This window comes from Eriocheir sinensis, chromosome 25 (assembly GCF_024679095.1).
Source record: "Eriocheir sinensis breed Jianghai 21 chromosome 25, ASM2467909v1, whole genome shotgun sequence".
NCBI classification, from domain to species: Eukaryota; Metazoa; Arthropoda; class Malacostraca; order Decapoda; family Varunidae; genus Eriocheir; species Eriocheir sinensis.
Genome location: NC_066533.1, coordinates 5,601,861 through 5,620,493, shown reverse-complemented (window position 1 = coordinate 5,620,493; position 18,633 = coordinate 5,601,861). Strand labels below are relative to the sequence as shown.

Sequence of the window (18,633 nt, the reverse complement as noted above, 5' to 3'; positions counted from 1 at the left end):
TTGCTCTCTCTCTCTCTCTCTCTCTCTCTCTCTCTCTCTCTCTCTCTCTCTCTCTCTCTCTCTCTCTCTCTCTGTTCTCATTAATAAGGATTCCGTATAGAAATTTCAACACGGAAGCTCTCGTTCCTGGCACACACACACACACACACACACACACACACACACACACACACACACACACACAGTATAATGTTCTACAGCTATCCTAACAAAGCTATTTTTACTGTATTTGTGTTATTTACATGCTCCACAGCCAAGTATAACCACCACTACAACGAACCCAAGTGATGGAAACTGTGCTGTAATGACATAACAATCAACAGACAAACGGCGAACAGTGAAGAGCTTTATGACGACGGTGATGACAGATGAGTGAGGTTAACCGCTTCACACTGTTATGTTACGAGGGAAGGGACAGCCGGGTGCGAGGTGGGTATGGCGAGGAGTGGCAGCTGGGCGACACGGTGTTGGGGCTGTATGGGGACAAAAAGGAAACAGAAAGAAGAATGGTAAAGTTGGCTAAAGTGTTCCTCGCGTAGTGCTGGGAAAAAAGGGCACAAATGTCTGAATAAGTGAAGATAAGTGACTTTATTTCAGGTTAGAAAATAACATATAACACTGAAAAGGAAGGTGTGTGAATAAGCAGAAGGGAGGAACGAGAGGAGGAGGACCTAAGAAGCGGTACAAAGCGTTACAGGTCAAAAGAAGAAGAAGAAGAAGGTGTGAGGTGTCCGGGAAAAAAAAAGTCTTGCCCACACGTTTTATGTTGTCTTGTTTCTCCAGCCTCACTCGTCCTTGCGTAGGTTTTAAGGTTGTATCTTTGTCTTTGGATCTGTGGTATATATTTGTGCGTGTCTGTGTAAGCTTACCTATAGTATTCTCCATAGCTGGGCGTTAACGCGATAAGTTATCGCGATACTTTATCGCTGATAACAAAATCGGGTTATCGGCCATCCGCTACTTATTTAAATATATATCGGTATCTTCGTTACTTTTGTAACCAAACTAGCGATAATCGATAATTTTTTCCGCCTCTCAGAAAAAAAAACGTTGTTTCCTCACTACTGCGCATGCGTATGAATAAACTTCGGGGTATGAAATATCTTCGGTGAAGAGATTTCATACTTAGATCATCAACATTAAAACACTAGGTTATTTTTTATGTTAGACTCAAAAATCAATATATTAAAGAGTAAAATCATTTAACTTTGCCCAAAAAATGATTATTCACTGCCTCAAATTTGATATTCCATATTCGTTTGTGAGCATGCCATAGTATTGAAGGCACCCGGTGTTGTGTTATTTGGTGTCCCATCGTCAAAAGCTGGCGCTTTTATTTACAAACACTGGTCTCTCGTGAACGCACAAAGCTTTTTAACACATTAAGAGTTGCTAGAAGGCTGAATCAGACATAGACTACCACCATCTTCGCCTTTTCTAGAACGACACTCTGTACATATAAATACAACTCGTACATAGAGTGTCGTTCTAGAAACAGCGAGGATGGTGGTAGTGGTACTGTATCTGATTTAGCCTTCCAGCAACTCTTAATTACGGTTAAAAAGCTTTGTAAGACTGTACAGGTCTACGCTTGCTGGTCTGAGCATGCGCCGTTCACGAGAGGCCAGTGTTTGTTAACAAAAGCGCCAGCTTTTGACGGTGGGGACGCCAAATAACACTACACCGGTTTAGGCGTTTCTAGTATTACCGTCCATATGTACGTGTCAACGTGTGGTTTTCAGGTTTTATAAGTTTTCTAAAATACAAATAATGAAAATTTGAATTCATCTACGTTTTTTATTTGAAATATCAATATAGTATCGTTTTAGCCTATCGGACTTATCACTAGCTAGTATCGGAATTGTGGATTTATATCGGGTATCGGTTATCGGTTATCGCCTATATTTGTGTCTCCAGTTAACGAATATCGGTTATCACCGATAAGGTTTTTCATTATCAGTTATCGGTTATCGGGAATAAGGTTTTCTGTTATCGTGCCCAGCTATGGTATTCTCCCTTCAGCCCAACGCGTTCTTGTATAGGTTAACGCATCGGTCTATAGTTAATTAACGTTATATCTTGGGTCGGTATTCTCAGACGCTTCCGCCTCTCACATCAATATTTTCAAAGGCCTAAAATGAGATCAGTCGGGTTCTAATGAGTGTTTTTTGGGGGTTCGTGGTACAGAAGACGGGTCAATCGAACACTAGAGTTATAAAACTACCCCTGGAAATGCCCACAACTCCTTCGAAAGCCTAGTCAGTAATGTGTGCTTGGGCGCCTAAGTATTTAAGAATATGACACTTGGTCTCTGCAGCAGTGACAAATATTCCTCATCTGTGCGTGTCTGTGTGAGCAAATTCTAGGAAAAAACGCGACTGTCTCATCCAGCGCAAATGTCAGTCAGCCTTGCCACAGTTCATGTTTCGTTCCCTCACCTTCAGGACTCGGGTTTGCGTGTCATCCCTCTGCTACTTACGTTTTGTGTTTGTTGGTGTGTTTGTCGACGTGTTTCAGGGTCGTTCTTGCCGTCAGCGCGAGACCCACACCCACCACGCCCACCACCACCCATGTAGGCACCGTCACCAGGGTAGTGTCGGGTATTAATGCCGCTAAAACCACAATCACTGTCATCACCACTGTTACCCCCACCATTTCTAAGCGCTCAATCGATGACACTACCATCATAACCACAACCGCTGTTAGCAATGTCCTGGCTGTCACCTCCTCTGCTGGCCACTGCTGTCAGTTTGTTGGGAAACACATGCGCACAGTGTTACCACATACCGCTGGGTGAAGGACGGGGAGGTAAGCTTTCCAACGGGTACATGTTTTTAGAGTTTAATATTTGTTTATCCTTGCGTGGTGAGTTCTCGTTGTTTCTCTCCCCTCCCAGACCTGTAGATTATATGTCACACTTCATCCTCTTCCATGTGTCGTCCGAAAAACAGATCCTCCTCGATCAGTTCAGACTCGATGCGGCCGACGGAGCAGCGGACTTCTCTCTCTCTCTCTCTCTCTCTCTCTCTCTCTCTCTCTCTCTCTCTCTCTCTCTCTCTCTCTCTCTCTCTCTCTCTCTCTCTTATGAGTCACTGTCTAAGGTAGAGGTCAAACTTTTCCTACTGCGAACCGGTGTGATCTAAGCCAAAGTATATTACCCGCGCGGCCCATATGAAAGTTTCTGGACAGTAAGTACTAAAAGCTGTGAGCCTCCCGCCGTCTGGTATAATTGTAACTATCGCGTAAAAATGTCGATCTATCGAGTATTATGTCGCGATTCAGAGGAGGGTCGCAAGCCGTCCCTTGAAGAATGCGAGTGTAAGGAGCAGTACAGGAACAGGAAGGCGAATCAACGTCGCCGTGCCCTCAGGAGTGGGCGTGTCAGGATCAGCGGAGGTGTTGCGTATGGTTCTCGACGAGGGTCTTCGGGTGCAGGACAACGCCCGAGGATACGAGGCTGTTGGTGCCCTCATGCGGGGCGGCCTCCACCTCCTTCTGCACCCACTGCTCCGCCGCCTCAGCCTCCGAGCCCTCGTCACGCTCCTCCTCGGCCTTCCCCGCGTCGTCCTCAGTTATGTCCTTCACGTCCCTGAAGCGACTCTGAAGGGCAAAGGAAGGACACTGATAACCTCTTTCATCAATAATGGAACCTCAGAACACAAACGCGTAAATCTGGCTCTGTGAGGGCATAGACGAGACACTGCTAACCTCTCATAGCGATACAATGACACCACCTCAGAACACTGCCCCCAGCGACTCTTGGGTGCGACCACACTGCACGCGGTTTGCTGAGAGGGTAGAGGGTAGCGAGACGCCTAGAGGGTCAGAGACAAGAACAAACACATGTTATCTAATAAGAGTGGCCATACAGGGCGCGGGTAGTGGGTTCCCTCCAAGCTTACCCGCTACCCGCGTCCTGTATGGCCACTCCTATTACAGTAGATAGCATGTGTTTGTTCTTGCCTCTGACCCGCTAGGCGTCCCGCTACCCTCTACCCTCCCAGCAAACCGCGTGCAGTTGTGGCCGCACCCTTTGGGCAACGAAGGGACACTGACATCCCCTCTTAGTAACGGAACTCCAGAACACAGCCCCATGCGACCCTGCAGGGAAAGGTTGTGGCACTGTTCGCCTCGCCCATCAGCAGAACTTCACACAGAGATGAACAAGATAGAAGGGAAAGAATGTAAATAAAAAAAGTGTCACAGTGAATGTAATAGACCGGTAAGAACAAGGGATATTAAAGGAGTAGTCAAGGAGAGAGAGAAAAAAATAATAACGAAACGAGTGAAATAGATTTACATAGATTTACATAGAAAATCAGACCACACAGACCCCATGGTCCAGACTAGGTGGTCTGTCCTTAAACCTAAGTGATTTTACATTAATCAGATGGCTCCAAACCGTTGCATTTCTACTCTAGTTAATATTAAGTTCAAGGAGAGAAAGAGAGAAAGAGGAAGGACATAATAGGAATCAAGGTGCCTTCGCAAATAATAATACCTTCTGAACTACAACAACAACAACAAAAAAAAACTCACAGACCACGTTACTGTAGGGGCGCCAGGACCTTCAGGAGATGTCCCTCACACTTCAAAATCAGTGAAAGCCGTGAACACCAACCTACCAACCAGGGGCGGATACAGGGGGGGGGGGGGGGCCGGGCCCAAAAAAATCTCCGCCCCCCCCAGATAATCTCGATTGTATGCGGATAGTCGGTACAGAACTGACTCGCTTATAATGTGCTGCAACTATAATACGGAGTGTGTCGTCGGCTGTAGGCATATGCAGGCGCGGATACGGGGGTGGGGAGCCAGATGGCCTGGGCCCCCCAAAAAAATATTAGGATAACTAAAATATTTGAAATACCCATGAATTGAGAAAACATAAAATATATTTAAGACACCCCTAAAAAACTAGAGAGCTGGGGAGCGAAGCCGGCCGCCGCTAGATAGCTCTGGACGCTGTCCTCCAAACTTTAAAAAAATTCCTCCTCTATAGGTTCCTTGGGCCTTACTATGCGGAGGTGGACGGGATGCTCAGGCAAGATTGAAAAAATTTCTGTGTCTGATATAATTTTTCACTCTCCTGCAGGGCCAGGGCACAACGGGCACAAAGGAACACAAAGGAAGAACAAACAACAGTAGACCTGCTGGTCCTTACGAGGCTGTTTGTGACAAGGTACACTAAGTATCTAATCAAAGGTGGAAGATGAAGGACAGCAAAGGCGAAGGCTCCTCCCCACCCCCCATCCCTCCAGCCAAAGCTGGCAGGAAAGGAAAGAACCGTGCAGCATGGAAAAACTGCATGGAAATTATGTAGGAAAGAGGAAAAAATTACCATAACTGCTACCACTAACCGGGCGATAAAAGCGGACAAGGACACCAGTATTCGAAAGAACTTAACGTTATTACGACAATGAGTAATATCTTAGTTGCTGGTTGGATTCAAAATACTTGTTTAATCTATTCTTAAAGGCCGTAACTGTTGTACTATCAACGACATCACAGGGTAGAGAGTTCCAAACATTAACAACTCGATTGAAGAAGTGTTTAGCTTCGTGCGACGATAATCTTTTACCACTTATCTTCAAATTGTGATTTCTTCTTGTTCTATTTGATCGATCAATTGTAAAGTAATCTTCCGCATTAATATCACTGAATCCTTTAAACATTTTAAACACTTCTATTAGATCGCCTGGCATTCTTCGTTTTGATAGGCTGAATAAATTTACTTCTTTAAGCCTTTGTTCATATGATAAATTTCTCAACCTAGGAATCATCTTTGTTACTCTTCGTTGAACCCGTTCCAACTTTTCTATGTCTTTTCTGTAATAGGGAGACCAAAACTGTACACAGTACTCTAGACGGGGTCGAACCAACGAATTATGCAGTTTTAATATTACTTTTTCCGATTTATTATTAAATACTCGTCCGATGAAGCCAACCAATTTGTTTGCAGTTTTAACAACCTCTGAACAATGCTGACCGGGCTTTAAATCGCTTGATTTAGTGATTCCTAGATCCTTTTCTTTACTTACTGCAGAAAGTTGTTGGCCGTTCATTACGTACCGAACGCGATTGTTATTTTTTCCGATGTGCAACACTTTACATTTGTCAACGTTAAATTTCATTTGCCATTGATTGGCCCAACGTGCAAGTCGATCTAGATCTGATTGTAAAGCTTCTTCGTCGAGTGTCGCAGTTACTTTACTAGCAATTTTTGTGTCATCAGCAAATTTTGATACTTTGCAAGTGAGCCCATCATCGATATCATTAACATAAATTAAGAAGAGCATGGGGCCAAGCACTGATCCTTGAGGTACGCCGCTTCTGACATCGAACCAGTTAGATGTAACACCGTTTAGAACTACTCTCTGTTTCCCCTCAGAGAGCCAGTCCACAAGCCAATATTGTGAATGTTACCCGAGATACCGTGCGCCAATAGTTTGCTGAGCAATCGTTCGTGGGGGACCTTATCAAATGCCTTTTGAAAATCCAGATATATGATATCTACTGATCTGCTTTCATCGATCGAACACCTCAAAAATATAATGAAAAAAATCAAGTAAGTTAGTTAAACACAAACGTTTACTACGGAAGCCATGTTGCGAATTATTTATTATATTATTTTCTTCGAAGAATTTAACTATATTGTCGCGAATGATAGTCTCCATTAACTTACAAACAATCGATGTCAGGCTAATTGGTCGATAGTTTCCTGGATGAGACTTGTCCCCCTTTTTGAAAAAAAGGGGGACAAGGGCCCCGCGCTCTTATGAGCCCCGCACTCATCTAACAATCTATATACTCGTGCAGGGCCGTAGTACGCCGTACCCACGGGGGGGGAGGGGCCTGGGGTGTCGGACGACCCCCCCCCCATCTGCTAAAATGTCCACTTTCAGAGAGTCAAAACGAAAACTGGTACCTTTCTGTTGCATTTCTGGAGAATTCAGCATTTTCTTTCTTTATTTTCAGTATTTAAGTTACGGAATCGTATATTGAATATTATAGAGCAAGATTTAAAGGCCTAGGAAAAAATCTTTGTGAACTCATTCCTCACATGCAAGCAGAAAGTGAATTTTAGTGCAGGCCACTATCATCATTCGGCACTTCGAAGAGGAAATAAGGGAAGACTTCCTTGCCTTTGTGCACGCCCATGACCTCACCGGTAAAGGTTTAGCCTGGCTCCTTTTTGCGCACCGTTGAAGACCTCGGATTGGACATGGTCAAGTGCAGGGGACTTGGTTTCGATGGAGCAAGTGCCATGATGGGACAATTCAAAGGGTGTGCCGCAGTACTCATGAAGAAGTACACCCTGGCCAAGCCAATCCACTGCTTTAACCACTGGCAGAATCTAGTACTGACGAAGGCGTGTGACGTCAAGGAAGTGAAGATCGCTCTTCAAACACTGACCGAGGTGTACAACTACGTTCATTCTTCGAATATGAGCTCTCTCCGCTTCACAGATCGAGGTTGTCAAGCTTACCTCGGCCAAGCACGAAAAGCTTGTTCTCCTGTGCCCCACCAGGTGCATTGAGAGGCATGACGCAGTGCTGGGTTTATTTCGTTGAATTTCTGCCTGTCATCGCTGTTTTTCTCGAGGAAGAACTTGACGCCACCACTGGGCTCCTCATCGCCATACGTGTTCCCCGCTTTCTCGTTGGACTGGTTGTAGTGGAGTGTATATTGGCGCATACTCTCGAGCCGAGCCGAACTCTTCAGAGAAAAGATGGCGACCTGGTGTCAGCCTATGCCACGATTCGTGGCATCGAGACCATTTTTGCCAAGTTCAGAGCAGATGCGGAGAATCATTTCCACGACGTGTTCATGAAAGCGGAAGAGCTTTTGGTCGAGGTGGGGTCATCGCATGACACCATCCCTGTGCCACGACTCTGTGGACGACAGACCCAGCGATCAAATGTTCCGTGCGAGAATGCTGAGGAGTACTACCGCCGGGCGGTGTACATTCCGTTCGTGGACCACGTCTTGGCTGAGTTGAAGAGTCGGTTCGGCGATGACACAGTGCCTGTCGCACTTCAGCTCAAGCAACTCCTAAAAGGTCCCGAAACGGATGTTGCGGCTGTGCTTCAAGCGGTGAAGCTCTACGAGCTCGACATCGAATCCTTGACACTCGTGAAGGTGGAAGCGGAGAGCAGGGCATTATCTGTTCCGATCTCCCAAACTATAAAAAAAGCCCAGGCACACACCAGCATGTTCCCCAATCTCGCCATTCTCTTGAAAACTCTGTTGACGCTTCCAGTCTCCAACGCGGAAGCCGAGAGGTCTTTCTCAGCATTGAAAAGGCTGAAAACCTATCTGAGGAGTACCGTCGGCCAAGAGCGCCTGAACGGACTTGCCCTCCTCTGTGTCCACTATGATATCCCCATTTCAGTCGAGAGAGTGATAAGCAAATTCGGCGAAAAAAACCGCCGATTACTCTTTGCTTGGTGAGGCACTTGTTGAATACTTGGGAATTTGTAAATATAATTCTTTAGATCAGCCAATCTTTGCAAATGTGTTACCTCAATCCCATGTACGTAAAAAAAGCCCTATAAGAATTCCATTTTATCTTCAGCTTTTTTTTTTTACAACAAAGGAGACAGCTCAAGGCACACAAAAAAAGGAAACAATAATAAAAAAAAAGCCCGCTACTCGCTGCTCCTAAAAAAGAAAGAATCAAAAGAGGTGGCCGAAAGAGAGGTCAATTTCGGGAGGAGAGGTGTCCTGATACCCTCCTCTTGAAGGAGTTCAAGTCGTAGGCAGGAGTAAATACAGATGAAGGAAGATTGCTCCAGAGTTTACCAGCGTGAGGGATGAAAGAGTGAAGATGCTGGTTAACTCTTGCATAAGGGGTTTGGACAGTATAGGGATGAGTATGAGTAGAAAGTCGTGTGCAGCGGGGCCGCGGGAGGGGGGGAGGCATGCAGTTAGCAATTTCAGAAGAGCAGTCAGCGTGAAAATAGCGATAGAAGATAGAAAGAGAGGCAACATCGCGACGGAATTTTAGAGGTAGAAGACTATCAGTAGGAGTAGGAGAGCTGATGAGACGAAGAGCCTTAGACTCCACTCTGTCCAGAAGAGCTGTGTGAGTGGAGCCCCCCCACACGTGAGATACATACTCCGTACGAGGGCGGACAAGGCCCCTGTATATGGATAGCAACTGTGCGGGGGAGAAGAACTGGCGGAGACGATACAGAACGCCAACCTCGAGGAAGCTGATTTAGCGAGAGAGGAGATATGAAGTTTCCAGTTGAGATTTTGAGTTAAGGATAGACCGAGGATATTTAGTGTTGAAGAAGGTGCCAGCTGAGTGTTGTCGAAGAATAGGGGATAGGTGTTTGGAAGATTGTGTCGAGTTGATAGGTGGAGAAATTGAGTTTTTGAGGCATTGAAGGACACAAGGTTCCTTCTACTGTCTATTGTCTAATTTTACATATTAGCTCTTTTTTGTAAAGGTTAGGTTTGTTATTTATATATGCCCTGTATTATGATCACCCTTGCTGCTTACATATCGAAATAAAGGTTTAGTTTTCTTGACGATTTCTACCTGTTCAGATCTGCCTTTTTACTGGTCGGATGTACAATTTAAATTGTTTCTTGTTATTGCTTGCCAGCTTAAATATTGATTGCACTACATATATAGATACAAGAAAAAATGATATGTCACATATACATTGATTGCTCGGGAGCTGCGGATTTTAAGCAAAGAACCGCTGTCGCTAACTTTTGAAATTTTACCAGCGGGCCCCCCCAAATTGATTTTCTGGATCCGCCCCTGCTACCAACACTAAGGTGCTCACATGAAGATTCACAAGGTTATAAACATTAATAGCACCTTAGAACACAACCTCGCCGGCTACGTTACTGTTGCAGCGCCAGGGCCTTCAGCAGCCGCCCCTCGCGTGCCCCAAAACAGTGAAGATCCCACACACCCACCTTGAGGTACCTGGCGAGCAGCATCTTGGTGGGGCCGTCGCTAGAGGGCAGCAGCTGCGTCTCGGATTTGGAAGGAACCCAGAAGAACCCGAAAGGCAGCCACCCCTTCCCTGGGAGCTCATTCTCGCCTTCAGTATCCATCTATATGAGGGTTATAAGGAAACCACATGAGGCCAATCGGCGCGTGCATGGCAGATCTCGAGTACTAGTTATACACCCTCTGCCTTCCCCCATCAATAACTTTTTTTTAAAGCAAAGGAAACAGCTCAAGGGCAAAAGAAAAAAGAAACAATAACGAAAAAAAGCCCGCTAATCACTGCTCCTGAACTCTATGAGAACTCTATATGAACTCTTTTTAAAACTTTCATATATACAGTAATTAAATATCTGCTCAATTCATTCCAATCGCTCACTACTTTATATTATTACCATTATTATTATTATTGAGATCCATGAAAGGGCATCAAAAGAAAACAAAAGAAAAAATAAATATATAAACCCAAACAGTTCCCTCGATGAGCAGACAAAAGTGAGTGACAGTAAAGTAAGAAGAATAAAATAATGGGGGACAAAAATAGCACTTGCTTGTCTCCTTCTTGCACCTGAAGAAGGAGACACGTGGGTGATGGCAAGAAGAAAGCATCACCGTGTTGGGCCTCAGTGTTGTGTGCTGCACGGGGGACGGAACACCTATACCACCAACAACACCCACCACCACCGTCGCCACCACCACCACCACCACTCACCTGCACCACGAGATAGGGCGCCCTTGCCTTTGCCCGCAGGATCCCCGGCGTGTAGAGAGCGCGGTGCCCGGCCAGAGCGGGTCCCCACGACTCATTTGGCACCAGCAGCTGATGAAAATCCTGCCGGAGCATCAGTCAATCAGTCAACCACGCACAGAACAGACGAAGAACACCAAGACAAGAACACAAAAGGAAATAGATAAGGAAATGTAAAAGAACCATCCGACCAGAGCTACGAACGGAGGAATGGAGACTAAGAACCGCTAAAGAAGAAACAGCTACAAACAGAGGAATGGAGACTAAGAACCGCTAAAGAAGAAACAGCTACAAACAGAGGAATGGAGACTAAGAACCGCTAAAGAAGAAACAGAGCTACAAACAGAGGAAGGGAGACTAAGAACCGCTAAAGAAGAAACAGCTACAAACAGAGGAAGGGAGACTAAGAACCGCTAAAGAAGAAATAGCTACAAACAGAGGAATGGAGACTAAGAACCGCTAAAGAAGAAACAGCTACAAACAGAGGAAGGGAGACTAAGAACCGCTAAGGAAGAAACAGCTACAAACAGAGGAAGGGAGACTAAGAACCGCTAAAGAAGAAACAGCTACAAACAGAGGAATGGAGACTAAGAACCGCTCAAGAAGAAACAGAGCTACAAACAGAGGAAGGGAGACTAAGAACCGCTAAGGAAGAAACAGCTACAAACAGAGGAAGGGAGACTAAGAACCGCTAAAGAAGAAACAGCTACAAACAGAGGAAGGGAGACTAAGAACCGCTAAGGAAGAAACAGCTACAAACAGAGGAAGGAGACTAAGAACCGCTAAGAAGAAACAGCTACAAACAGAGGAAGGGAGACTAAGAACCGCTAAAGAAGAAACAGCTACAAACAGAGGAAGGGAGACTAAGAACCGCTAAGGAAGAAACAGCTACAAACAGAGGAAGGGAGACTAAGAACCGCTAAGGAAGAAACAGCTACAAACAGAGGAAGGGAGACTGAGAACCGCTAAAGAAGAAACAGCTACAAACAGAGGAAGGGAGACTAAGAACCGCTAAGGAAGAAACAGCTACAAACAGAGGAAGGGAGACTAAGAACCGCTAAGGAAGAAACAGCTACAAACAGAGGAAGGGAGACTGAGAACCGCTAAAGAAGAAACAGCTACAAACAGAGGAAGGGAGACTAAGAACCGCTAAAGAAGAAACAGCTACAAACAGAGGAATGGAGACTGAGAACCGCTAAAGAAGAAACAGCTACAAACAGAGGAATGGAGACTAAGAACCGCTAAAGAAGAAACAGCTACAAACAGAGGAAGGGAGACTAAGAACCGCTAAAGAAGAAACAGCTACAAACAGAGGAATGGAGACTAAGAACCGCTAAAGAAGAAACAGCTACAAACAGAGGAATGGAGACTAAGAACCGCTAAAGAAGAAACAGCTACAAACAGAGGAAGGGAAACTAAGAACCGCTAAAGAAGAAACAGCTACAAACAGAGGAAGGGAGACTAAGAACCGCTAAAGAAGAAACAGCTACAAACAGAGGAATGGAGACTAAGAACCGCTAAGGAAGAAACAGCTACAAACAGAGGAAGGGAGACTAAGAACCGCTAAAGAAGAAACAGCTACAAACAGAGGAATGGAGACTAAGAACCGCTAAGGAAGAAACAGCTACAAACAGAGGAATGGAGACTGAGAACCGCTAAAGAAGAAACAGCTACAAACAGAGGAAGGGAGACTAAGAACCGCTAAAGAAGAAACAGCTACAAACAGAGGAATGGAGACTAAGAACCGCTAAAGAAGAAACAGCTACAAACAGAGGAATGGAGACTAAGAACCGCTAAGGAAGAAACAGCTACAAACAGAGGAATGGAGACTGAGAACCGCTAAAGAAGAAACAGCTACAAACAGAGGAATGGAGACTAAGAACCGCTAAAGAAGAAACAGCTACAAACAGAGGAAGGGAGACTAAGAACCGCTAAAGAAGAAACAGCTACAAACAGAGGAATGGAGACTGAGAACCGCTAAAGAAGAAACAGCTACAAACAGAGGAAGGGAGACTAAGAACCGCTAAAGAAGAAACAGCTACAAACAGAGGAATGGAGACTAAGAACCGCTAAGGAAGAAACAGCTACAAACAGAGGAATGGAGACTAAGAACCGCTAAGGAAGAAACAGCTACAAACAGAGGAAGGGAGACTAAGAACCGCTAAGGAAGAAACAGCTACAAACAGAGGAAGGGAGACTAAGAACCGCTAAAGAAGAAACAGCTACAAACAGAGGAATGGAGACTAAGAACCGCTAAAGAAGAAACAGCTACAAACAGAGGAATGGAGACTAAGAACCGCTAAGGAAGAAACAGCTACAAACAGAGGAAGGGAGACTAAGAACCGCTAAAGAAGAAACAGCTACAAACAGAGGAAGGGAGACTAAGAACCGCTAAGGAAGAAACAGAGCTACAAACAGAGGCAGGGAGACTAAGAACCACTAAAGAAGAAACAGCTACAAACAGAGGAATGGAGACTAAGAACCGCTAAAGAAGAAACAGCTACAAACAGAGGAAGGGAGACTAAGAACCGCTAAGGAAGAAACAGAGCTACAAACAGAGGAAGGGAGACTAAGAACCGCTAAGGAAGAAACAGCTACAAACAGAGGAAGGGAGACTAAGAACCGCTAAGGAAGAAACAGCTACAAACAGAGGAAGAGAGACTAAGAACCGCTATGGAAGAAAAAGAGCTACAAACAGAGGAAGAGAGACTAAGAACCGCTAAGGAAGAAAAAGAGCTACAAACAGAGGAAGGGAGACTAAAAACCGCTAAAGAAAAAACAGCTACAAACAGAGGAATGGAGACTAAGGACCGGTAAAGAAGAAACAGAGCTACAAACAGAATAGAGACGAGGAACAGGCAAGAGAAACACACAGTAGAGAACACAGGAAGGGAGAACAAAAGAAGAGACACAAAAGACGGCAAAACAACAAGAACCATCCGTCCAGTCCAACAAACACAGGCGATCAAAGACTAAGAACAGGCAAGAGAAAATACAGAAGAGGAGAAACAGAAGAAGTGACGAGGAGCAGCTAAGCAAGACCCTCCCATCCATCCAGGCAGGTTCACAGTCAAGAGTACAGAGACGAGGAACTGAAAAGAGAGAAAAAAAAGCAAGAGAAAATGGGAAGAAAAGAGAACAGCAACGAGGAACAGGTGAGAAAAAAAAGAAAGAAGTGGAAACAATGAGAAAAAAAACAGGCGATCAACAGCAAAACATGAAGTAGATATGCCTTAAAACACTCAAACGAACAACAACAACAAAATCAAAACACTCGAATGAACTAAAAGAAATGGAAGAAAAAAATAGGAAGAAGCAACAAAGGAAATAAAGACTAAACAAATCAAGAACCATCCACCATCCATCTAAACCAGCGCAGGAACCAGACAAACCAACCCAAACCAGCCCACCAGCACCTCCCCTTCCTCACCCGTGCGTGCCTGAAGACTTGCACCGCCGTCACCACCACCGCCACGCCGGCCGGGAGAAGCGCCAACACCAGGGCCACCACCTTGTAGGCATCCTCCCGCGCCTCCGACAGCTGCGTATCCTCCCACGTTAGCGGCTCCTTCACGCCCACCACGCACGCCCACACGCCCAGCGCCTGTGTGGAAGGGGGGAGGGGGTGAAGGATGCGTTGTGAGTGGAGTGTCCGAAAGGAAAGGGAAGGATAAAAGAAGTTGAGATGGGGAAGAGAAAAGAGAATCAGGAGAAGGAAGAATAATGGTAAAAAGGAAGTGGAAGAGATGGAAGAAAGAGAAGAAGAAGAATAGGGAAGAGTTGGAGTAAAAGAATGCGCGTGAAAGAAGATAAGGAGGAGGTTAGAACAGAGAAAGAAGAGGAAGAGTAAAATGAGGTAGAAGAAATGGAACAGAGAAAGGAAGAGAACGAATAGGGAAGAGTTGGAGTAAAAGTATGCGGGTGAAAGGAGATGAGGAGAAGGAGGAGAGAAAATAAAAGGATGAGGAGGAATAGCAAGTGTATAAGGAGATAGCGGAGAGAGGAAGAAGAATACAAAAGAGTAGGAGTAAAAGGAGTTGGAGGAGGAGGAGGAGGAGGAATACATAGGAATACATAGGAAGAACAGACACCAGAAGACCTATCGGTCTATGGCGAGGGTGTCTGTTTACTACCGCTACAACTAGTAATCTACATGTGGTAGGACAGGATAGAATAGATGAAGGCTCCTCCCCACCCACCTCTCCCTCCAGCAACGTGCCGGCAGGAAATAGTTAGAAGAGAACACCATGTACCTTTAAGGAAGAAAGGGACATGGAAATTTTACAGTAAAGAGAGAAATAAGAGGAAATTACTACCCTTAACTTACACTACTGGTAACCTAAGCTGTGGGGGAAAATGACTTCATTACATAAGAACATAAGAACACAGAAACACAAGGAGAATGGAAGAGGACGAGTGGCCTACACAGGGCAGCCTCAGGATCCCCCCTAATACTCACGATGGGTGAGGTTTAGTTTCAGGGGCACAGGTGGAGGGTTGATCCTCGTTTTACCGGCGGTACTAGGCACGGCACCAGTAACCTGTCACCTTACTGCACCCACACCTCACTCCACCTGTCATGCGGACATTAACTGTTGCTTTACTCTATTGTTAACTTACGCTACTTGCAATCTAGGTTGTGGGGGAGAATAATATGAATTTAGGTTGACGTCTTGCTGCAATCTGTCTGAAAATATACGAAGAAGGGTCAGTATAATCTTATATCCCTGAAGTACTTATCCAATGAAGACTTGAAGCTATTGATACTCTGTGCGCTAACAACTGACGGTGGGAGTCTATTCCAGTGATCGACGTAACTCAGCAAAAAGATGTGCAGGAAGAGGAAGCAGCACAGGAAGATGAAGGGGAATAAGAAAGAAAGCAAGGAGGGAGAAGGGGAACGAGGAGGAAGGAGAAAAGAAAGATGTAAAAAGGCAGAAACCCTGAAGATGAGAGACAAGGAATGAAAGGAAAGGAAGCAAAGAGGCGACTCAGGAAAGATAGGAGAAAGGAAGAAGAACAGAACAGAATGAATGGGAAGGAGAAAACAGAAGATGAGAGACAAGAAAATGATGCAAAGAAGGAAGAAGGAGGCAGATAGGGGTACAGGAGAGCTAGGATGAAGGGAGAAGGAACATAAGGACTCACCAGCAGGATGGGCATGAGGAAGAAGCGCCACAGGAAGACGATGACCGACACGTCACTCCTGAGCATCAACTTGAAGTGCTGGCCGATGGTGGTGGCGCCGTAGAGGTATACGAGCCCCGCCACCTCCAGCACGCCCAGGAACAGCCCGCTGGCCCAGGGCACGTAGTTGTCCAAGGCCTTCACCAGGAACACGCCCTCCTGCACCACACGAGACAGGGAGACAAGGTAACACTTATTGATACTCGCCTCTCCTAAAACCTCAGATATCAGGAAGGAAAATAACTTGCATAATCTTAACTGGAGACATTACAACGGTCAAATCATACTCGCCTCTCCTAAAAACTCAGATATCAGGAAGGAAATAACTTGCATAATCTGAACTGGAGACATTGCAACGGTCAAATCATTCTCGCCTCTGCTGAATTTTCAGACATAAAGAAGGAAAACAAACTCATGTATCAAGAGGGAAAACAAACTGCTGCTTCAATAATCTTAACTAGAGACATGGACGAAAAACAAACTTATAAACTAGCGATGAAAAGAAACTCTATAGTGTTGCTTTAGGAATACAACAATGTCATAAACTAACGAATAAACAAACGGTCTATAAGTCATGGTTAACAAAAGAGTATAGAGAAAATGGTTGAAAATAATAGCACGTCCTTTATTATGGACTATTGGAGCACTGAAGCGAATGTCTCCCCACATTAATACCACTACTACTGCTACTACTACTACTACTACTACCACTACTACTACCACTACTACTACTACTACTACTACCACTACTACCACTACTACTACTACTACGCTGACACCACCAGTACCACCATCAGCACCTTCATCACCACTACCACCTCGTCACCACCACTATTACCACCACCTCCTCCACCAACACCACCACCACCACTGCCATGAGCTCAGGTGTAACAGGTGACTCACGCACACTCGCCCTGCACAAGGTACAAACTCACGTGGGTGACGTAAGGAAGACTGCAGAGGAACCCGAAGACGCAGACGGCGAAGCAGCAGAAGAAGAACCTCCCGCCGCCCCGCCAGCGCCCCGGCAGGAGGTCTGAGACGCCCACGGTGACGGTGAAGGCGAGGATCTGGGTGTGGTCGAAGAGTCCCTTGCAGAGCCCCAGGTAGAGCAGGACGCCCCCCAGCTGCGGCACCTCCATCGACATCATCGCCTTCGAGGACTCCACCAGGAAGAAGCCCGGAGCTGCGGCACACACCAAGGAAGACATCATATAAAAAAATCGATCACCACTACTACTGCGGCACCATGACCAGCACCTCAGATCTCCACACCCGGCGCTGCGACACGTAAAAGAAAACATGAAGAATATCCGACTTCCTTTACACACTAAGAAATCTTCACCCGTATTTTCTAACACTTCGGGCTCTTTCACGACTATTTTTGAAGGCCACAGAGAAAACACGTCTGGTTTTTTTTATGAATCATTCCCCGACATGGCGTGGAAACCTTGCTAAAGTACCACTAGGGCCAGGAAACCACCCATGGAAATCCCTACATCTTCTACGTGAGCCTTGTTAGGTAGATGTATTAAGTTGGCGAGACGTTTGAGGATGCGGGCCGTGCCGTCGTCAATGAAAAAAACACATGAAAAAAAAAAGACTTCCTTCGGAGATTAAGAAATCGTGCCGTCGTCAATGAAAGAAAACAAGAAAAAACATACTTCATTAACACTATAAAATTTGCTGTTGTCATTATCTTTCATCACTCGCTTACGTCTCCCTGAAGCTGCGATTGTAAAATAAACACGCGATTAAAAGGATATTAAAAAAGAGAAAATAAGCTGCAGTACACACAAGACCCGTCACCTCCAACTCTCTTTTAAGCCTCATTCACGCGCTTGGAAGCCTCATTCGCCCCTTTCGAAGCTTCACACGCAATTCGAACCTCATTTACACTCTTCGAAGCCTCACACGCAATTCGAACCTCATTTACACTCTTCGAAGCTTCACACGCAATTCGAACCTCATTTACACTCCTCGAAGCCTCATTCACGCAATTCGAACCTCATTTACACTCCTCGAAGCCTCATTCACGCAATTCGAACCTCATTTACACTCCTAGAAGCCTCATTCACGCCCTTAGAAACCTCTCCAGCAGTGCTCTAAGGGGGTGATTTAGGTCGGCATTTTCAGACGCTTCCGCCGCTCACATCAACTATTTCCAAAGCCCGAAAAGTAGATTAATCGATTTTCAATAAGTGTTTTTAGGTTCAGGCTACAGAAGAAGGATCAGACTACCACCAGGCCCGTAAAAGTACACGTGCAAATACCCAGAAAACCTACAAAAGCCTTGTCAATAATGTGTACTTGGGCAACGAAATGGTCAAGAATAAGGGACTTACTCTTCTCGACTGGGTGGCTGAGGAAGGGGAAGACGGCGAGGCAGGACACCATCGCCACTACCAGGTTGGCCACGACGGAGGTGTAGGCGTCCTGGCGGATCTGAAAAGACAGCGGCGATAATTATAATGAAGAACAAAACAGGACGTAAAGGGCTGAAGGAGGAAGGGAAGGACAAAGGACAAGAAGCAAAGGAGGGAAGGAGAGAGAGAGGGACATACAAGTGGCTCTCTCTGTCCCCAAAGTGTATGGAGACGACAGCGATAGAGTAAATAAATAGAGGAAGACGTGAAGTGCTGAAGAATGATGGGAAGGACAAACGACAGGAAGCAAGACACAGTGAGGATGAAGGAGACAGACCGCGTCCCTGTAGTGTAGGAAAAAA

General features: G+C 45.5%; 1 protein-coding gene across 5 annotated transcripts in view; it reads right to left on the bottom strand.

The window, feature by feature from the left end:
• The window catches only part of LOC127003237 (sodium-dependent serotonin transporter-like), a 49,795-nt gene continuing 31,162 nt past the window's right edge, over nucleotides 1-18,633 (bottom strand). For 4 of the 5 annotated variants that reach the window (XM_050869633.1, XM_050869634.1, XM_050869632.1 and 1 more), the window contains 8 exons: nucleotides 18,251-18,350; nucleotides 16,841-17,091; nucleotides 15,867-16,064; nucleotides 14,149-14,322; nucleotides 10,683-10,802; nucleotides 9,937-10,077; nucleotides 2,480-3,600; nucleotides 1-473 (listed from right to left, as the gene is read on the bottom strand). In XM_050869633.1, the coding sequence (XP_050725590.1) occupies nucleotides 3,388-3,600; nucleotides 9,937-10,077; nucleotides 10,683-10,802; nucleotides 14,149-14,322; nucleotides 15,867-16,064; nucleotides 16,841-17,091; nucleotides 18,251-18,350 (1,197 nt within the window). In that variant the 3' untranslated portion in view covers nucleotides 1-473; nucleotides 2,480-3,387. Of the gene's footprint in view, nucleotides 474-2,479; nucleotides 3,601-9,936; nucleotides 10,078-10,682; nucleotides 10,803-14,148; nucleotides 14,323-15,866; nucleotides 16,065-16,840; nucleotides 17,092-18,250; nucleotides 18,351-18,633 lie in introns of those variants that run through there. The other variant, XM_050869636.1, reaches the window with a different exon arrangement.